This window comes from Saccostrea cucullata, unplaced genomic scaffold, assembly GCF_032062105.1.
Source record: "Saccostrea cucullata isolate Sc308-1 unplaced genomic scaffold, CSIRO_AGI_Scuc_v1 ctg432, whole genome shotgun sequence".
Lineage (NCBI taxonomy): Eukaryota > Metazoa > Mollusca > Bivalvia > Ostreida > Ostreidae > Saccostrea > Saccostrea cuccullata.
Window position 1 is genome coordinate 160,359 of NW_026931879.1, and position 21,825 is coordinate 182,183.

The following is a 21,825-nucleotide window of genomic DNA, read 5'->3' on the forward strand; positions in this document are numbered from 1 at the left end:
TAAATGACTTAGAGTAATTAAATGCATCCTGGGTCTTTAAAGTTTGTAAACTAAAAGGGTAGGTCACCATGACCTATTTTTTTTTAATTTCTTTTCGGCCAAGGCTTGAAGAGCTAATGCCATGGCCATTTTGCAGTGTGCATCAACTTCTTAGAATATGGGCCATATCTCAAAAGCCCTCATCCAATCTCTGTCAATATGTCAAAGAGTATCCTTGGTCCAAGGGCTCTCATTTATACCTAAACTAGAGATGTGACCCTTTCACTAAGGGGAATAATTAGGGAAATCAAAACAAAAGTAGCAATTGCCCAAAAATCTTCTTCTTGAGAACCACTGGACAGACTATCACCAAACTTACACACAAAGATGCATCCTAAAACGATGCTAGTCTCAGTTTAAAAACACAAAAATATGTCACAAAAATGAAGCTTATCTTGAAAACGTCTGTATATTCAAAGATATTAAGTGTTAAATATCGGATTCTATTCTATGGCGAATGAATGAAGCTGCAGCTGCAACAGTGTTTCTATACAGAGATTTCGCGCTTTTCTTTGCGTAGGAATCTCAGGTAACTTTTTACAGTCGCCGACAAAGCATCCTTGGAGGAGTCCACTGCAGACTCTGAAAGGTGACGCAGGTTACCCCATCGTTAACAAATTCTACAGTGCATAGCCAGAAAATGTATGGCTGTATACCCCCATTCCCCAACTGAAATTGCTTTTCACGGGCCTGCAAATGATGTGCACTTTGAGTGACAGTAAAATAATAGCACAAAATCAATATTAAATTCCGTATTATCTTAAGCTTTGGTAACGTAACCTATATTATAATAACTTCTTTTGGATTCGTACGGAAGATGTTTTGGACATGCCGCTCAGCTAGATGAACCCCATCGTCTCAAGCTACGGTCCGGAGTAGGAGAGGATGGTATATTTTGGCCTTTCGTAGATTTTTTGAAGCCCCCCCCCCCTTCCACTTTGAAAAACTTTTCTACAGGCTTGTAGCAAGCTATTTAGATTGGTGTATAATTATATTGGTCATTAAGCAAAGAATACAAAAATCGTATATAGTTTGAAGTATAATAAAATGTAGAATATTTCAATTAAGAAACGGCAACGTTACTATGCTCTATAAAATATTCTTGAAAGTGTGTCACGTAAATTCATCTTAAGAAGTAGTTCGATTAATTATATTTCTTCAATATATGAATTTTGTTTCATGTACATGTAGTTTATTCAATAGAAGATTGAACTCGATCAATAGCCTTCATCTTATATCATTTTAGGATATTAATGACACTTCCTATATTGACTTTCTACAGCTTGAGTATTTCTGACGTTTTGTCAGTATATACTTGTTTAAAAAATAAATGTTCAAGGCATCACCCTGGGGCAAAAGGCGGGGTCTCAAATTCATATTAAAGTTGACCAATTTTTTTTTATTGATACTTTACTTACTATAAGGACTAGGATCATCAAATCTCGTCAATTGTAGTATTTTAAGAAAGCATATCAAGTTAACTCAAAAGTACTAGTAGGTCATTTTGACCTACTTTTTTGACCTTTGCATGTACATGTATTTATTTTCAATTTAATTTTGAGGTTTGTCATCAAAACTTCTCAGTTTATACGTCATGGGGCATTGAAGTGTGTCAACCGAAAAGTAGGTCACCATGAATTTTATGGCCCATCATTTTCTGAACATAAAAGGTCATTATTTGGGAGACTGAGAGGTTTGCAAGTTGACGCATCTTGGACTTTATAACATATTTATTAAAAGTAGATCACAGTGTCCTCTTTTTATATTTGCAGCCATTCATTTTTTTTTTATTTGTTTTAGAGGCATATTTTAGTCACTTTAAAGCCTACGATCATCAGACAATGTCACTTGATGTATTCCAATGCCCCAAAATTAGGTCACTGTGACCTACTTTTAGAATTTTATGGCTATATTTAATTACTACGGATACTAATTGGCATAAAATCATCGAAGTACTTTTTAATTGACGCATCTTTGGATCTCAGAGTGTGTCATTTAAAAAGTTGATTACCATGACCTACTTTTGGGATTGTATGGGTATTTTTAACTACTTCAGAATTTAATTGGCTCAATCATCAAAAATTGTCAGTCGAGGCATCTTGGGTCCTCAAAGTGTGTCCATTGAAAAGTAGGTCACTGTGATCTACTTTTAGAAATTTATGGCTATATTTGTATATTTCAGATAATTGGCTTAGAATCATCATATTTGTCAGTTTATGTATCTTGGTTCCTTGGAGTATTTTAATCATCTTTTTGCATATCATTCAAGATTTTAGCTCTACACTGAGTTAAATAAATGCTGATATTTTGAATGCGCCCTGGGCTCTTGCCACTACTGCAGATGTGCCAGCTCCAATAAGATTTTCTTTTTTGTATATTGCACTACAGTTACTTTCCCTTGTATTAATACATTACATTTGGCTGGTTAAGTCAAATGACAAATCAAAGTCTGAGAAGAACCTACAAAAACAAATAAGGCTGAGCAATGCTTTTTTATAATTTTTATTACTGCTTTATAACAATCGTTTTATTCTAACAATCTGGGTTCTCTTAAACCAATGACTTATAAGAATAACTGTTGTTAAGCTGAACACTTATGTGTATATAAAATATTTAGCACAAGGACATCAAACTATATCGTTATGAACAGCAGCCATGCAGTAAATCCAGCAGGCTAATTTTTTCCCCTCATTTTATTGTGTGTTGTGAATAAAATTCTATATGGGGGTTAAATTGATGGAATGTTTACTTCAGCAGGTGATTTTGAAGCCCCAAATTAAGATCATCAATATAAAAAGAATTTAGTTTTGTTATTACCTTGCAAACTCTGCACAAGGAGATAAATTATTGCACCACCAAAATAACCCTCTATATTTGATATACTGTACACTGTATATTCTCAGTTTTCAGTACTGCAAATAAATAATAAAATAATACAAATAAATATACTTGTTCACATCAAAATGCTATAAAGTCATTATTGATTCTGCTGTGTTCATACAACATGACAATAATTTGGCACCAATGCTTACATTTGTTTCGTTTGCCAGGTAGTTATAAATCTATTATGCTATCTTAGCAGAGATTCAATCTGACTCAAATAAATGAAAAACTCCAAATTATAGCATCAACAGAAGCACTCATTATACACAAATAATAAACTTAAATCTCTGACGGAGAAGACAAGCATTTGGCATTTTTCTGATTCATATACAAATTCGTATATAATAAAGAACACACCATCATAACAAAATAATAAAATTAAAAACAGATATACACTGTATTTACAATTTGTGTATTAAATGTGAATATATTATTGTGAATAAAAATATACCATAATAAAGCAGATTAAAAATATGCATTCCTCCAGAAATATGCACAAGTTACACACACCAGTGAAGACAGTAAAAATTTATACATGTATTTAATGTCACACAATATATTTACCAAAAGAATACAGGTATATTACAAACGATATTATGAAATAAAGCACATTTTATTACGAGCAATTGTAATATAGCAAAAATGCTCCATTTTCAACAAGTAATCTTTTTTTTCGAAAGGGATCTAAGAATTTATTTAAATTACAAATGAACGAGTTAATGGTATTTATTAGAATAAATATTTCAGTTTGATATTTTACAATACAGAGGTAAAAATCAGTAGTGTCCACATTATTTTATGATTTAATGACAAAGATAGCATTATCACAGTCAGATGGTTATATTAAAACAATGTATTCTAATGCACTATACACACCCATAAAACCAATATACAGAAGCCAGTAGGTCTCCTCATCAATCAAAAAAACTGTACAAAGTATCCGATATAAACAAACTGCACAATCTAACTACTTGTTTTTGCCCATAGGCCTCGATGGTCATGTGAATTATCAGGAATATTTCTACAGATTCTTTAAGACAGGTGCCCCCTTTGCCATTTTTCAGGTGTCTGTTTAATAAAAACTTTTTTTAAAGCCCCCTCCCCCCTCCATGTCCTTGATGAGACTGATATTTTTATGAATTATCTTTCATGAGTACCGGTAACTGTTTCATCAGCAAGGAACCCCTATTGTTTCCCTCTCATTGGGGGTAACTTCATACTTTTCCCTACAATAACCTGACTTTGGAATATTGTTGTAACAGACCCTTGCAGCTTAACCTATGAACTTTGATTCAGTACCTGTCTGTGTTAAATGGACAGATTATTTCATCTTCAAAAATTGTAAACCCCTAATATAATGCCCTGTTCACACGGAGAGTTTAATTCGCAGTACATTAATGCGAAGTAAACTAATACGAATCAAGCTAATGCAAATTAAATTGCATTCACATGACAGCTAATGCAAAGTAAACTAATGTGAATTAAAATTTTATTTCTGCAGCCTGGCGTCAGCACGGCTATTATGACGTCATTTGCAAATCACGTCACCTTATGCAGAAGCAAATCCATTTGACATAATGGCAAAGTGTCTGTATACACATTCTAATGATTAACAAAATTTTCCTTAGTTTTTCACTCAAAAATAGCACAAGTACCTATAGCTGACCACCGACAAGTGGCATTTGACTTAATTTTGCCATTACGCATGCGTCAGAATTTAATTCCAATTAGCTTCACTTAGCGTTCACACAGAGCTAATGCAAAGTAATTTAATGCGCAGTAAACTAATTCGAATTAAACTAATTCGCATTAAATTGGCCGTGTGAACATTTAGCGAAGCTAATTCGCAGTAACTTTACGTTTAATTCGAATTAAACTCTCCGTGTGAACAGGGCATAAGTTACTTTGTTTTAAGTCCTTTCCACCAGCTTGAACCTATAGGCCCATGAATTCAAAAGTTTTTGTAGGTGTCCAGGAGTAGAGATGCCCTTGCTTAAACCCATTGAGGACAGGGACTTTGAAATTCATGATTTGTTTCCTCTTTATCTCTAATAATGCTACAATTTGAAAATATTGGAAATTTGTTCAACAGTTTCAAAAGAGACAAATACTTTCTCACTGAGTTTACAACCACAGTTAGCAGTAGGTCACCTGAGCTATTCAGTTGGCCTCAAAATGAATAAAGGTTTCATTTCACTTAAGTAAAATTGAAAACCAAAAAAAAAATTACTAAACAATTCTTTGAAAAATACACTGCTACAGATTTTGTTATATGAATGCAGTATTCTTTCATATGATGACAAATATGTCTTCCATGGCTTCAACATGCAAAATTTTCCCTTTTATGCATGGAAAGGGGATATAATTTTTGGTTTTTTCCCCCAGTTTATCTGTGAACAATTGACCAATTAATATATAATATATACATATATAGCAAAAATATACATATATAGCAAAAATCAAATTCATATTTTACACATATAAACAAAAATGTTGAAAAACAAATTATGTACACAAATTCGTGCAATGTAGTTTTGGAGCTAAGCAGAGCCATCATTATACACGGGGTTCTGTATCCTGTGATGGCCTCCTTATCTTGATCTCGATAACGTCAGACATGACTTGATTAGGTACCAGACTCTCCACTGATCCGTGGATATCCTCCGAATCTTCTTCCTCTTCCTGTCCGGATGTGCTCCCCCCTTCTGTGTCCATTTCACTGACTACAAGTTTTGCAATGTCACTGATCCTGTCACTTTCATCCAGAGAAATTTGACGTAGACGGTGCTGTATAATGCGTTCCATCTTTTTATGTTGAAGTTCCTCTGCATTTTTTAATCTAACATTTTCCACGATCACAACTTCAGATTGTTTCCTCTTTTTCTCCCCTTCAGTTGTTCCCTCCCCGAAAAATGTCCCCGCAGATGTTGGACTTGCTGACGGACTTGTATCCACCACACAGGAAGTGTCTATTTCATCTGTGATGGTGGTGTACTCGGAACTGATCGAAGTGAGAATGGGAGTCATCTGAGAAACTGAAGCAGGGATTAGCAGATTTGTTTTACTGTTGCCATAGACAGCAGATGTAATGGAGATTCTGGGAGAAGTGGGAGCGCGGGCACTACCAGGCATCTTCATCTGATCTTCAGCATAGTTGTACGAAATGTTCCCCGGCGCCCCAGTGGTCATGTTTGTCTCTGCTGTAATGTATGCTGTGGTGTATACTGCTGACTGATTTTTGTTTATTTCTGCATCAGGAGCATGTGTGGCAGCAGACGCAGCATGGACACCTGCATTAGCCAGCTCTATGTTAACATTTAGTTCTGTTGGAACATGTCTGCGCTGGGTTAATGGAAGGCTTTCATCATATTCAATAATAGGACTGGATTCTTGTAACTGAGGGAGCATTTTCTTGCCCTTTATGCTCAGATTGTATTCCAGTGACTTGCGTCTGGCAGGACTGGGCGGATGCTTGGAATAATCTGTAAACTTTTTCAGCTGTTCTTCCTTGACCGGATTTTTAGTATGAACTAACAATGGTGATGGAATGCTTCTCATGGTGGAATTAGATTCATTGTGTGTAGGACTGGGAGAGTCCTTGCCCAGAGTGAAAACAGGAGTTGTCATGGATATGGTGTCCTGGTCAGGGTCGATTTTGGCGGGGGTGTCTGAATCATAGATTACAATATCATTGTCCATGAAGGAGTCCTGGCTGACCAAGCTGGGCTCATGAACCTGACTCTCCACTGACCCTCCACTGAAATGTCTGACGTTCCTAGAAAGGTAGTTTTTCAGCAGGGCCAGGGTTTCGTTGGTCTGTAGGGCTACCTCCTCTAACTTAGACATTCTATAATCTACAGTCTGTAGAGAAAGCTTGATAGAGTTCTCCTTTTGATTGACATCATCCATTCTCATTGCCATGTTCTCAACTCTGTAAAATACATAAATTCTAAGATGAAATAAACTTTATTCCTAAGCACTATATCCATCACATTCGCATCAAGAGACTTATCCCAAATTGAATTCTCAAACCAGTGTGTAATTTCAGAGACATTCTGACAATTTTGAGCTCCAATGATGAACCTAAGCTGACAAAATTCGGTAGAAGTACATTACCTTTCATTAATGACCCTGATTCGTTCATCTGAGGAGGACTGGAATTTGTAATCCTTGTAACGGAAGTAGTCTTCTACACACTCTTCCTCGAAATCGTGAAGTTTCTCCTTATCATCAGGTGACAGGAACAGCTCTGTAAGAAAGGGAAAAAAAGTTTCTGTTTAAAGTCCACATCTAGTAGCTTCATGAAGTTTTAGATATGAATGCCCCCAATATATGCCATCTACAGCTACCATTTTCATGGATATGAGATCATATTCCTAGAGAATAATTTTACAGATGAACAGATTTTAGTCTAGCATTTAATATTTTTAAAGTAGGAATTTAATACTTTTCTAACTTTATTGGTATAATTTTCAAACCTTTAAAACAAATTACTTTAAACACATATGACCAGCCCCCCCCCCACCCCTTTCTTCATCTCATTTTTCAATGCCAAAAATGAAAGAAAACAACATACTCAGCCCATTGTCAAAGAAATCCCTCTTTCCTTTGCAGCGACGAATGATGTACTTGAATGTGAGGTAAATATGGCTGATAATTGTGAAAGGTGGAGGCAAGATTGGGCGCATTTCATATTTTACAATCAATTGGTATCGCTGGAATTTCCAAATTTCCCGAGACTTGGCATTGTTTCGTATGAAAGTGGCACTGAAATTACAAAATGTTATAAATTAATCTTAATTTAGTTCATGAACATATGATACAATGAATTATTTGTTCAATTTTTTCCGACTTGTAACATTTTTCATCATTTTCAGAGAAAATATTTTTTTGGGATTATGGAATAAGTTAATGGTTTTGATTATCTTTTATTGCCTGGTACTTACTTAAATCTGGCAATAAGCAGGTTAACCAGGAGTACATTGGACATGAGAAGGAAAACGAACATACAAGCCGGGGCCACCCACGACCCATACACACAGCCATTAGGGTGACGTTCAGGGTCCGTGCAGGCTGAAATCAACAGGTTTTAGTTTAACATATCTGTTTGGCCTTTAGTTCCTTAATCTAATTAGAATATCTTTCCCCAAATTATTTAAAAGTAATTCTCTTAAGGTAATTAAATGTTGCTTGAAAAACAAATCTTTGTGTTAAACATCTATAGACTAGCTATTTCATTTTTTTAAAAAAAAGTTTTTATGAAGATTAACAAACAAGAGTTTATAGAACAACAAAGGTTACACAAAATGTAAAATCCAAACTCAGACTTACTGTCTATTTCATCTGCAAACAACTCTCCATAAATCATCCAGTAAGGGTAGAAGAACATGTTTCTGACAAGGAACCAAGATGGCTCCTCATTTTGGAAATGTACTGCCTGACGGATGATTCCGAAACTCATCACCACCAACAACATGATGATCAGGAAATAGGACATGTCCCTCAGCTGAAAGACAGAGATACAGGGAATATATCACATGTGCAAGTACACATCATCCAGTAAATTCATTACACTTTTTCAAAGGAATATGATGTCATGAATTCTTTTTCTAGGAATTTAAATGAGATTCTATTTATAGTTAAAAAATAACATAGTGTGCATGCTATGAATATCTGGAACTTTTTGACTATATAATAAGTATTGCCATAAAAGTCAAAATAATCTCAGTGACCATATACATGTAGTTTTGAGTTGCGACACACCTAGCTTTTCTCTGCAAAATGTATCAAACTGCATTAAAAACTACTGGTATAACAGATTTGACTATCTGATCTTCAATTTGTTTTAGTGAGTGCTCACCAGTTTGCCAATGATTTTAACATATGGCCCCAGATACTGGTTGACGGACAGAATTTCTAGGATTCGTATGTAGAAGAACACTATGTTTAATGTGTAGATAATACGAGCTGCTTTCCGTGTTTCATCAAACATTCGAAGTCCAACTGCTGTAGAAAACATCAAAATGGCTACCATGTCCCAGATGTTCCAGTACTGACTGAAGAACACACGTAACTTCAGACTGCACTTCACAGGTTCTGACGCCACAATCTAAAAAAACATCATAGTTACCACCATAATTAAAATCATATTTATCAAACCATCTAGAGAATTCTAATAGGATTTTTTCTCAATTTAATAAAAATCATAATGCATGCAGACCCAGCTTTCTGGAGAATGTTTAATCACTTTCTTTTCCTTCATTAAATTCAGGTACCAGTAAAAACAGGCTGAGAAACGCTAACAAATCAATACTTAAGTACATGTATCATATTCAACACTGTCAGAATGTTCTCAATAACAGACCAAATTGTTTGTTTTCATGACTGGAAAGATTTTGATAAAACCTAATACACTGTTTAGTCAGATATATGATGCATCTTCACATTCATGGCTGACAGTCATTTAATCATTTATAACACACTTCTCTACAAAACAAAATTTGACTAGAAATGAGGAAAGCTAGCTCTTACAAATACTTTGACTTTAGCAGTCACATAGATACAGAGATACAGAGAAGTTCATGCAGCTGTAAATTGAAAGGATATAAAAATTGTGTCTGACATTTTTCTTCTTATCACACAATCTTTGAAAATTTAATATCATTAAGCTATTTTAGGTAAACACAATAGGTAATTTTTCAACAAAAATTATTTCTTATGAAAGGTGAATTTATAATAACTTGATCAATACTTTCTTTCATTAGACAGAAGGAAGGAATTATTTTAAAGAAGTTAATTACACATGTCATACAAGAAATAGTCAGAAGGTCAAGTCTTTTATGCAATTGAAATCTTTTTTTTTTCCTTAAGCAACACTAATCTAACAACTTTACTAATCTATATTCATTACTTAATACACTTTTCTTATTTTTACATGGAGAACATTGAGTGAGTTTTACAAACTTACAAAAACAACTTATTATGACTCAAGATTCATCATGGAAAAGTTTGGTGACATCATAGGCATCTTCACAGGGAAAAACAACCTCTCACTAATAAGATATTGGTCAAGTATGGATTACTTGTCTGAAAACCTTTTATATGGGAATGTTCTAAAACATCTGGACAATGGTACATCAGATAAAATACACAGGCTAACTTCTTATACAAACAGTAAGCTTTTAGGGTCCATCAGAGAATCGAATTCTCTACACCTACTCCCCTTTACTCTGACATCATACCCTCTCACATAACACGAGATACTTGTAACATTTCATAATAAAAGTAGCTCTGTAAACAGAGAATATTAGACAAAGTAGCCCTTTTTCAATATTCAAAAAATTTATTACCTAAGTTTATTTGACACTTTTTGAATGTTTTATATACAAATACTAATATATGAAATTGTAATGGAAGTAACAATCAATTTGATGATGTTATTTGATACACAAGGAAAGCAATAGTCACGGGGTTCATACATCAACCTCAATATCCCATTGTCTGACATAAAGAGAGCATCTCATGAACAAAATCAAATGGTTCATATGACTTGTTAAATTCACAAGGGCCTAAAAATGATCTCCTACCAAATTTTACAACATACTGATTTCCACATTATGATAGAAAATATGTCACAAAGAAAATTTTAGGTCTGACTAGATACAACATAAACTTTATAAAAAATAATATACAGCTTACAAAAAGCAAAAGATGGCAACAAATATGGCCAAAGATATGATCATCAGATCATATCCCACGCCATCCATTGCTGTTTTAAATCTATACATATTCCAAATTAAGACCCAAAGATATATGAACTTATAAGATTTGACCATCCTGAGCTTAAGTTCCAAGCTAAGAGATTCTATGACAATCAAAACAAATTAGAATGTAGGTCTCTGTGACCTACTTTTAGGGAAACATTGTCATTCCTGTGCCCCAAGGTGCATCAACTTTCTAGGTTTAGTGACCTCAGTGTTCATAACATATACATAACAGTATCTATATTAAAAGATCTCAAAATTTTAAGATTTGAATGAGAAAAGTTGTGACTTTCATATTTGACATGCAACTAACCTGTTTCAAGACATTTAGAATAAATGATTTTTGACCCCGTGACTCTAACTTGTAGTACTTTCCAAAACTTTAATATTGGTATTTTGAAAAGACAGGAATTTCATATTTTATAAGTTACATGTAGCATCTTTCAGAGAGAATTATAATCCTTGACATCATAACCTTTACGTAAAAGTTTTATAGAGTTTTATATGATGGACAGACAAGACAAGACAAAAAGACTAAACAAGACAGATAGTCAGGTACAATATATCATTTACAATGACCAATAAGACACTGGAAGACCCCTTTGAATTCAATTGTCAAGTTACATTTTCTATATCTTCTCATGTAAAATTTTATTTTCTGATTTAATTGGCCCCATCGATCTCCACAGCTGTGATTTGAACAGTGAATCTGCACTTCCTGAAGGATTTCATTCCATCTCCATGGTTATGTTATAACTTGTAAAAAATTTTGACACATGCACAGATGGACAAACCTCCACTTCTCATACATTTCTCCTACATTTCTGATGGAGGCATTAAAAAGCCCATAATGGAAGGAACTCCATTTAAAACTATTGAAATTAATGTGATTTATAGCACTTCAACTAGACATTTGCTCAGTAATAGTCAATAATTCATTGTTTTGATATGAATTAAATTTTTTGTATGTGAAAATGGTTTACTCAACGATCATAATTGATTACCGGTAACTCTAAAAGTTTGTTGCAATGAAGGTAGTCTTTTTTAATACTTGGGAAAAAATATACAAAGCTGTCTACTCAATATAACACTTATTAATAGGTCAAAGTTGAATTCTGTGAATGTACACTTTTCCTAAATCTTTCAATTTTATTAAAATCCTGATATGTCTTCAATAGAAATGCACACAGTTAAACAAAATTTGAATGGGAAAGTCACTACTAGTGAAATTGCAAATTTCTGTGGATAAGTTTTCAAACTGACTCTTCAATAAAACCTAGCTATCATCCTAACCAAAAATAATAAATATCTATAATTATTAACACATTAACATGGGTCAAATATTCCACTAAAAATTTCATATGATATAGAACAATTTCGAATCAATAACTTCCATTTCTACATTAAAATCACTTTTGTTGAAAACAAATTTATAGTGAAAGTTATAAATAGATATTACAGGATAATAGTAAGTTTTTCTGTAATTTTATCAATTTAATGATCAGCATTGAAATTAAAATTTGTTTGAGAGATTTCTACTATGCTGTTGCTGCCAACTGCTATTGGAAACTGAAAATGACTTAAAAGCCTGGATATTGAAGATAAACAGAGACAAATCATCAACTATCCGCTGTATTTGCAGTGGACTTGGAAAGCTAATCTCTACCAATATTCTAAGACCACCAGTGCATTTAGCATGGTCGTAGGAGTTAACAAGAATTGTTAGTAAAATTCTCACTTTCGAAAATTTTTTAAGTGTTTGGAGTATTGTTTTTTAAAAATGAATTCATTTGAAGTATCTGAAATCTGTTGATCTGGAAGAAATGCGTCTACCTTATATAAAAATACGGATTATAAAGATTGAAAAAAATATAAGGACTTCAGTACTTAAAGGGGAATGATTTTTACACAAATTATTTCAAAGACTTAATGCAGCATCAACAAATACATTGCTACAAGACAAATCTGCAAATATGGAGACAATTTTAAATGACACAGTATCCTTCACAGCAAACCTTACAGGGAAATTAAATGGAAGCAAACCTTACTTTTCAGGAGACTTGAAATCAGAGCCTTTCTATGCTCTGGCCATAGACTTGATAAGGTATGTGCTCCCCATCATCATATTTGTTGGAACATTTGGAAATGTAATGAGTTTTTTGATCATGGTACAGAGAGAAATGAGACAAACCTCTACGTTTTTCTATTTGGCCACTCTGGCAGTGGCTGACACAGGAGTTCTATACATCAGCGCATTCAAAACCTGGATTACTGTGCTTACCGGATATGAACTTCTACACCAGAGTGATGCTGCCTGCAAGATCTTGATATTTCTGACCCATTTCTTTGTCCATTTTTCTGCCTGGTTGATTGTGGCTGTTACAGTAGAGCGCTTTTTGGCTGTTTGGTTTCCACTCCGAGCCACAACAATGTGCAGTTTGGCGAGGGCCAAATTTGTGACAGTGATGATTGCAATGATCTTCATCTTAATCAACAGTCACATATTCTGGACAGCTGAACTGTACTCATTATCCAGTGGCCAGGTTAGATGTGTGTCCTATGCCTATCAGAACCTTGTCTGTAAAGTTTTTCCCTGGATATATCTCGTTTTGTACTCCTTCCTCCCTGTGTTAGTTCTGTTTTTATTCAACACTTTGATTATTGTAAGCCTTGTCAAGAACAAACCCTTGTTTCAAGCCATGACCAAAACTGACCAACAGATGCGTTATGATCACCAAAAACTGGCAATCTGTTTACTTATCATTTCATTCACTTGGATTGTCACAACCATGCCGAGACCACTTTACCGATTCTTTATGGAGAAACCAACAACTATTGAAGAACAAGCAGAGGCAGTCTTTGTCCGAACCCTGTGCTTTATACTGATGTACATTAACCATGCTGTGAATTTCTTCATCTATGGACTTACAGGGCAGAGATTTAGGATGGAGCTGAAGCGTTTTCTGTGCCGTGTTCACCTCAGAAAACAACAGCCCAAACCCAGACTGACCTTTAAGTCCAGTGGGAGTGGTTCGGGCCAGGAAAGCTCTTTTCCTCTGGTCAGCACACCTCAAACTGAGATGGCCACCTTTGCATGAAATACATTTTTAGTATTTTCATATTTAAAGGTACAATGTGTTTTTACTGTATGTGTTAGGATGCAATTTTATCATTTTTTTTTCAATCATTTGTTGTATGATTATCAATAAAGCTGTAAGTATTTTTTCTTTGTACATTATTTGTTTAAGCATTATTGAAGATCTAAATTCCAAGCTATTTATTTGTTTGTGAAAAATTATTACTGATGAAATATCATTATCATCATATATAATCCCATGATGCAAATGAATTTTTTCAAGAGTGCAATGTACTTGTATAGCATGTTAAAGCTAGAGCCTACAGGCCAACATCACAGGTTCTGCTACCTCTAATAAGAAGTTTTTGACTTTACCGATACTTTATAATGCTTAAAAAATGTTATAATAGGGTGCATTTTTTTGTAAAAATATTGAACAAAGCATACTGATCATTCAACAAAATATTTGATAAGAACTTGTCTACCATGACAAATAGCAAAAAGACACCTGAATTTCTCTATTACTCAGATATGATCTGGAAACCAGTTTCTACTGTATATATCCTTTGATCTTTATGAATGACAGGAAATTCTTAAAAAAAACTTGTGCCATTCCCTGTTTTGAAAGTTAAGTATGGTTCATCTATAATTTTTTATTCTACTGATGCTCATTAAAATGCTTCTGTTCCTAGGACAAGTGAGATTTTTATACAGTATGTTCTCTCTCAAAAGCAAGAGGACATGCTTTGGTTATGAATGAAAGGTTATGTAACAGGTAATTAAAATGAATATTCATAGAATGACCATAATACATAAATAGCCTTCTTGTCAACTTGTCTAGCATTATATTTGATCCTTCCAGCTTAGAATTATGGATTTTGTTTAGTAATAGTGGTGCAAATGAAACAACAAGAAGATTTAAATATTATACATAACACTTTGTTATTTTTTTTTTATTATTTATTATTTATTTTATATATTTTTTAATTTATTATTTCTTATATTCTTTATTATTATTTTTTTTTTTTTTTTGATATCTTGAACTTAAAAGAAATTTCTACAGATGCTTTTTATGCAATACAAAAACATTAAAATCTTAGGCTGTAACATCTAAATTGTTCATAATATTTCACATGATATTGATCTAAGTTTAATCTAAAATTTCTTATGATTGAAAAAAAAAAACTTAATTCAATGATACAATAACTCTTCCCTGTTAGGCTCTTCAATCTGAGAGGAGTGTAGCTAGGGATCAATACACATGATGCCTTGTATCTAAAGTACAACAATCCTTTATACAGAAAATAGGGATGACGTTAGCACAAACCTGGCTACTTCAATGATGACATCCGAGGTTTTATAATATTTAAGATACTCTCCACCAAACGACCCCATCAACATATCAATATTTTGCAAAAAACATGCTTTCATAATGTTTTATTAAATACTTGTTCAATTCCAAAACTAATATTTGACTTAACTCTTGACCAGTGTTGCTTAACAAAACAATATTTTATTATCAAATGACAAAAAGGGTTCCATTAAAGACATCTGCACAGTAATGATTTCACTGAAAGATGTTAGTTGGTATAAAGATATGCCAAACTTGACCTATTTGATTTCATTACTTAATAAAATGACATGTTAAAATTTGTGAAAAAAAATATCAATATTAACTTTCATTACAACGATTCTTGGTAAAAAAAAACAAAAACCCAACAACACTCAATATTAAAATCAATTTATATTAATTCCAACTAGATTTTATTGAACAAGAAACAGATTTGGACGGTTGATTTAATGCATTTGCCCTGCTCTTTTCTTTCCCTTGTGTATTATAATATAGATAGTTAACAGGAAGGAACACTGTTTTATTATCCACAAATGGCATCCCTAATACTTCTAAAATACCATTATTGATTTCCAGACCTTTAAACATTGTGACAAGAGTTGCTCTGGTCAGTTATAGAAGCCAGAAATCTTAACCCTCCAAACTGCATGGTCAGTCCACAAGAACCACAAGCTGTCTAATTCCTGAGTGTTTTGTACCCGTACTTGTCTTAATGTCCTCTCCTATTTTATAAAAGTAAGCAACCTTGTTGCAGATATTCATGTTTTTATTAGAAAGATGTACTACAATTTCCTAAAAAACTCATAAAGTCAAAATTCACCCAAGTCATCTCAGCACTGCTATATGTATTTACCGGTAGATTTTTTTTCTATAGGACCTGACTTGACAAGCTTTGAAACCACTCTAGACTAGACATTGTTCAAGCCATGAGGATCTCAGGGCTGCTTGCTCATAATCCCAGCTAGGTTTCAGTTTGCTAAGCAGATAAATGTCTTTGATTCCCCCTGAATGACCCCCAGGTTTATTTCAAACATCAGCCGTAACCATTTCAACGGGGGACTGAGACAATGCAGATTGCCCTTTTTAATGCCACAGCATACACATGATACTCACTGTGGTATTCCAACTATACATATTGATCTCTCAGTTACTAGCCAAAGTTCTACAACCACTACACCATGAGCTTTACTCAAGCTGCACTTCAAAAATTACACAGAACTTTTGATCTCTTCTGATCCAGGTGTTAAAATTAACTCACCCTATCTTTATTTCTTAATTATCTCTCCTAGAAAAGGAGCTACCTTTCTCTTTCATATAAAATTCACATAGTTCAAAAATGTTTCAAGGCAAGTTTGAAAAGCAAATTCATTTATTGTTATCCAACAATGTTACTTCAAAGACACCATGCTAAAAATCTAACTGTTAATTGTATGTTTTTGAAGGAAGACATCATTTCTTATACATCATATACCCAACAGAGATTGCATGTGGTTTTATTAAGATTCTTAAACATTCACATATGTGTGCATATTATGGCCATGCATGCAGAGAAAAAGTGCTTACTTGTCTAAACTTTTCAGTAGCCAAGGAGAACACATAGGTCATTAAGAAGATCTCGGGCCAATGGGGCTCGGGGTAGGTCTTCACTAGCACCACATACGTGTAGGCCGCCAGGAATGCAAAGTAGGTCATCTACAACAAATCAGATTTACCTAAACATCATTGTTTTAAAAAGATACAAAGTTATTAATTTTTATATTTGAAACATCTTTAATGTTAAGTTAAAAAATTTATATTTTTGGGAAAAAAAAATTGAATTGTAATCAAAACATTTCAGAACTTTAAACAAGAATTGTCAATTTTATGGCAACTATAGGCCTATATCAAAGTAAGATCTATACTCACTGTGTAGAACCAGAACTTGGTGATAGGTGAGTTGTAGAATTCGTAGATTTTTTTGCCAAGCCTGAGTGGGCTCTTTTTTTTCTTGCTCTGTAAATGAGAGTACTCCAATGCGCTGTTGTTGTCAGCCGGACAGCTACCGTTCTCCTGAACCTTATTTATTTGAGCTGTTTCCATCGTCATATCATCACAAAACATACTCTGTCAAATAATGAAAACAGCTGGTTAAACCATCAGGATGGAAACTTTTGTCATATCCCACATAATACTGGTATGTAACTTCATTACTTAAAGCACTGTTTTAACATTTAATTTAAATTCTGAATTGATTTTATTATTATTAAAAAAATAATTTCAACTTGTTTGTATAGTTTAAGATGCATTAATCTGACCAATTTGTTAATTTTAAAATTTGTATATACTAAGTCAGTACTAGTGAATTAAATGATAAATAAAGAATTTACCAATTTTAATATACATTGTACCACTACCTGGGACATTAAGGAGTATATAAATCACAAGTTGTACATTAAAAGCTCTTTCATGATAATGTTTTGTCAACATGCATTTAACTTAAAATCTTTGCAGTTAGCTCCCTTTATTTACATTGACATTTTCCTATCAATTCATTCTCATGCAGTTACTGAATACATAATTTTGTTACAATACATTCAACCATAACCAATTTCATTATAAACAATTGTACAATTCCCTGGCCCTTTGGCCAAGCCGTATATAAATTCTGTATATCATGTTTGGCACCTTTGATTTGTTTAAGGACTGTTTGAGTTGGCCATTAGGCTGTCCGTTTACACTAAGGCGGGGCACAGAGTGGGACGTAGGAAGGGTGTATACACCAGAATACTAAGAAAATAGGAGATCAAATGAACTGAAATAAAACTCCATGCAACAAAAAAGGAAAGTTTTATACTGAAATAAAATGCATAAAATAAAATTCAGCCAAAAAAATTTAATAAAGTCAGTACATTAGGAATTAAATGAAAAGAAAAACAAATGCAAGTTTATGAAGAAAAATACAGTGAGAAATATGAGATGTATTGTGTATAAGAGTTGTCCCTGTGGTGTACCTCGTTGACGTTGTCGTCGTCCAGGGAGCTGAAGGACAGGTCCTCTGTATCACTGTCGTCGTCCTCCAGCTCCTCTAAGTGCTCCTCCATCGTCTGAGGCATCAGCTGTAGCTCCTCCTTAGTCTTAAATTCCAGGGCCATCGCATAAGGAGGGATCAGGATCCCAAGAACCACCTGCAACATGTTTCAACATTTCAATCATACAGTTAAACTTCCAATATCTCGAACGCTGATATCTTGAATATCATTAATATTTCAGAGGGCTTTGGAAATCCAAACTACTTATTCTTTGATACTTAGATATCTTCTCAATCCAAAAAAAATATCAGTCCCATCAAGTTCAGGATAACAAGATTTGACTGTATTTATTTATCAAATCTGACCAAGGCAATGATTTGGGGGGTAAAACCCAATTTGTTGAAGATTGGTCTTTTTAATGAAAAATACTTTGCTTGAAAATGCAGTTACATCTTAATTAATTGTCCTTACCTTCAGACTGCTGTTCTTTCTCATTCTAAGACCCCCCATCCACAGGTCGTTAATCAGGGTCTGACAGCAGGTGTGAGCCACGAAATCCTGATGCATGGCATCCACAGCTAGACTGAGGCAGGTCTGGTCCGAGAAGTTCTTTAATTCGTAGGTCAACAACTGCTGTGTGTAGTCGTCATCTATCTTATAGCAATGTTCCAACATCTCCAAGGCCAATTTCTCAAACTCCCTATTTATAATATAGGTGTCACTTTGAGTTAGAATTTAATGACATTTTATCTGTCACAGTAACAAATGATATACTATTTTTAAAATATAGCATTGTCATGTCAGTGCACAAACTGTTAATGTTTTTTACCGAAGGCCATGATATTTATTACAAATATTTTCAAGAGAGAGAACTCTGGCTATTGTGTAATGATCTCTTTTTTTTTCTGACTTACTTTCCATCGTTTAAGAACTGCTCAGAAATGTCCACTTCTAGGTTATCTTCATCTGCTTCATGAGCCATGGCCTTGTACAGCTTACATGCGACCAAAGCCTGTTATAGAAGAGGGCATCAATATAATTTCCATAAGCGTTATCCTTTGAAAGCCATAAAATATTTGTAAAAACTAAAATAAAACAAAATGTATGTGATTTTAGTAAATCTCCAAAAAAGATAAACGTAATATGATGTTTACCTTAGCCATGGCCTCCTCTCCATGCTGCCACATAAACAGCGCCATCTTCTGGCGCTTCATAAGTACTGCCCAAATCATGAGATCATGGAAGGGGTAAGGGAAAAGCTCCTGAGCTTCCTTTGTGTCGAGTATCAGAGGTAGTTCAGTCACAATACTGTGAAGATTGCCTGCAGTATTCTGGAATTACAACCAAGAAAACTAATAGTTCATATATCAAGTAAAGCCGAATACACTGGTTGTATTTTCAATGTAACTATTCATAAACTTTGCTTTTGTTTTTTTAAAAGTGGAGCAATACATAAGATTTTGCTTTATAGTTCCTTCCTTTATGGAAAACACTGCTTGCAAGATCTTTAAAAGTAAAATTGCACAACTTTTCTACTAGGTTTTCATTAAACAATTTACTCATTTATTAATAATATATGGAGAGAATTCCCTTCAAATAATAAATATAAACACATTTTAAAAACAATACATGCCTTGATCTTCAAATTACGTTTTAAAGGTGTACATCCTTCAGTGTGTTTGCTGGACCCTGCCTCTACGAAAAAATTTCTCTTGTAACAATCACTAAATAGCGTTGTATTTTTGTTCGGAATCTTGTTTTGCTTACAAGCAATAAGCTGTTGTTCCGAGTGACAGTGGTAGGTTGATCAACTGGAAAAGGCTCAATATATCACCAAAACATTAAATGTTCCATTACCATCCCTATATCTATCAGTGTGTAGTTACAGGCTCGTAATAGCAATGCTGTGGAAAAATACATTAATTCTTCTTTTGTTGTAGTGTTACATCGTAGTGTTTTGGTTAATTATATACATTTAATTTGATAAAATTTAAAAGTGAAAGAAAGTGTGACCCCCTTTCGAGTTCGGACCATTTTCCTTGGGGTCGTTCGTTTGCTTCATTTTTTTTAAATTTTATTTTCGTGTCAAAGTTTTATCAGATAAGTTGTTAATTTATTTCTTCTGATTTCCCTCCCAAACCCTTCAAAATTGCCATTTCTATTCAAATAAAATATATGCAAGTTCAATAAATTTTAATCATATCTTTATTCTTCATAAAAATCTGTTGTTTTTTTTATTTTTCCCTTAATCTCTCTTTCCTCTTTTTTGTATTCTACATAATAAACACATTTTAAAAAACAATTCATATGCCTTGATATTCAAATCATTTAGTTTTAAATTTGCAATGATATAACACACTGAAAAAATATATTAAAAAAATCCATTTCTATTGATTGAGTACCCAGTGTTTTTGACTGTAACCTCAAATATGTCGAAGGTTTCCTAAAAAAACGAGACTGAAAAATAAAAAAAATTAATTGTAAAATGTTATTGATTTTGCTAGTTCTTGCTCTCTCGATGCATATTTGTAAGGCCATGTTTCACTCGAAATCATCATTTGTTTCTATACCACCGCATATTCCAGCAAAGCAAATATAGTTTTGCTTTAGAAGATCTGATTCCTTTGTTTGCAAGTTCGTGTAAGCTTCAATCTTTTCGTCTTCAGTGGAAAGCTTGGGCTTGGCATCGTCTCTTGCTAATTGTACTAGAGAGGGATTCATATAGGTTTATGTCTATACCATGTCAGGGGCGTAGCCAGGGTACATGTGGACGTTAGGCGGGGGGGGGGGGGGGGGGGGGGAGTTTGAAGATTTCAATGTGCATATTTGACCCTTCTGATAGTACACTTTTTCAGTTTGTTAGACAGCCACATTTGAGGTATGTTCTTTCCTTGTACAAAATGTAAAAAATTGAGAAAGTATATGTCCAAAAGTACTTGACTGTGTTATGTTGATATGGTGATGTGACCACGTACTGACTGTGTTAAAAATTATAAAGATTGAAAATAACTTTTAATAAAGTGAACTTTACCAATTTTTCATTTTTTGTGTTCATATAAAGCTGAATTATGATTTTTGAAGTCTCGCATGAATCTGTAGCTTAAAATTTTAGTGGTATGTGAAGTTTATTTCTTAATAGTGAAATTTTTTATGAAATAAAACTATCATTTGTTTTAAGGGTACTGTGGTTTAATTCTGTGCAATTACAACAGAAAAATAAGAATGTGGGGGGCAATATTCGATAGTAAACCAAAATCCGTGAAAATCTTTCGATTTCAGTGAGGTTATAATATCGTGTATTCTGTTGATTTTCATTTATTTTTTATTGTTAATTCTAAATTGTTTCTGTATTTTTTTTTATTTTTTAAGATTTTGCAAAAATATGTGAGTACTTACCTTTTCTTTTTTTTTTTTTTTGAAAATGTTATTATGGTATGCATGTCCCATAACAAGGTACGTGTGACTGTGATTTTGTTTAACACATAACATTGGCATGAAGCAAATTGAAAGGGGGGGCTATGTGTAAAAAAAAAACACAGGGGAGTACAAAATTTTTTTTCCAAACACTGTGTTCCCCATTTTTACCCAATACTAAGACATATCTGTGGAAAGTGGGGAGGCTAAACCTCCGAAGATATGTTCAATGTCTATACTAAGTATATATTTGTAGGCCTATGCTTAAGAGCCGATCATTGTCAGGATAAC

The 21,825-nt window shown here is 33.7% G+C and overlaps 2 protein-coding genes across 2 annotated transcripts in view; one reads left to right on the forward strand and one right to left on the reverse strand.

The window, feature by feature from the left end:
* Positions 1-3,262: 3,262 nt before the first annotated feature.
* The window catches only part of LOC134233873 (transient receptor potential cation channel subfamily M member 3-like), a 40,142-nt gene continuing 21,579 nt past the window's right edge, over positions 3,263-21,825 (reverse strand). The window contains exons 12-24 of the mRNA XM_062715929.1: positions 19,275-19,451; positions 19,035-19,132; positions 18,592-18,820; positions 18,103-18,276; positions 17,777-17,878; positions 17,018-17,215; positions 16,676-16,804; positions 8,783-9,031; positions 8,254-8,428; positions 7,869-7,995; positions 7,499-7,689; positions 7,039-7,171; positions 3,263-6,853 (exon numbers count right to left, since the gene is read on the reverse strand). Of these exons, the coding sequence (XP_062571913.1) occupies positions 5,479-6,853; positions 7,039-7,171; positions 7,499-7,689; positions 7,869-7,995; positions 8,254-8,428; positions 8,783-9,031; positions 16,676-16,804; positions 17,018-17,215; positions 17,777-17,878; positions 18,103-18,276; positions 18,592-18,820; positions 19,035-19,132; positions 19,275-19,451 (3,357 nt within the window). The 3' untranslated portion in view covers positions 3,263-5,478. The remainder of the gene's footprint in view (positions 6,854-7,038; positions 7,172-7,498; positions 7,690-7,868; positions 7,996-8,253; positions 8,429-8,782; positions 9,032-16,675; positions 16,805-17,017; positions 17,216-17,776; positions 17,879-18,102; positions 18,277-18,591; positions 18,821-19,034; positions 19,133-19,274; positions 19,452-21,825) is intronic.
* Positions 12,461-13,857, forward strand: LOC134233865 (thyrotropin-releasing hormone receptor-like). The gene has a single exon (XM_062715919.1). It carries the CDS (start codon positions 12,659-12,661, stop codon positions 13,781-13,783), a length of 1,125 nt encoding a protein of 374 aa, XP_062571903.1. The 5' UTR covers positions 12,461-12,658; the 3' UTR covers positions 13,784-13,857.

What these genes read in the sequence shown, in the direction of transcription:
- LOC134233865 (XM_062715919.1), top strand. Translation starts at nt 12,659, where the DNA reads ATGGAGACAATTTTAAATGACACAGTATCCTTCACAGCAAACCTTACA.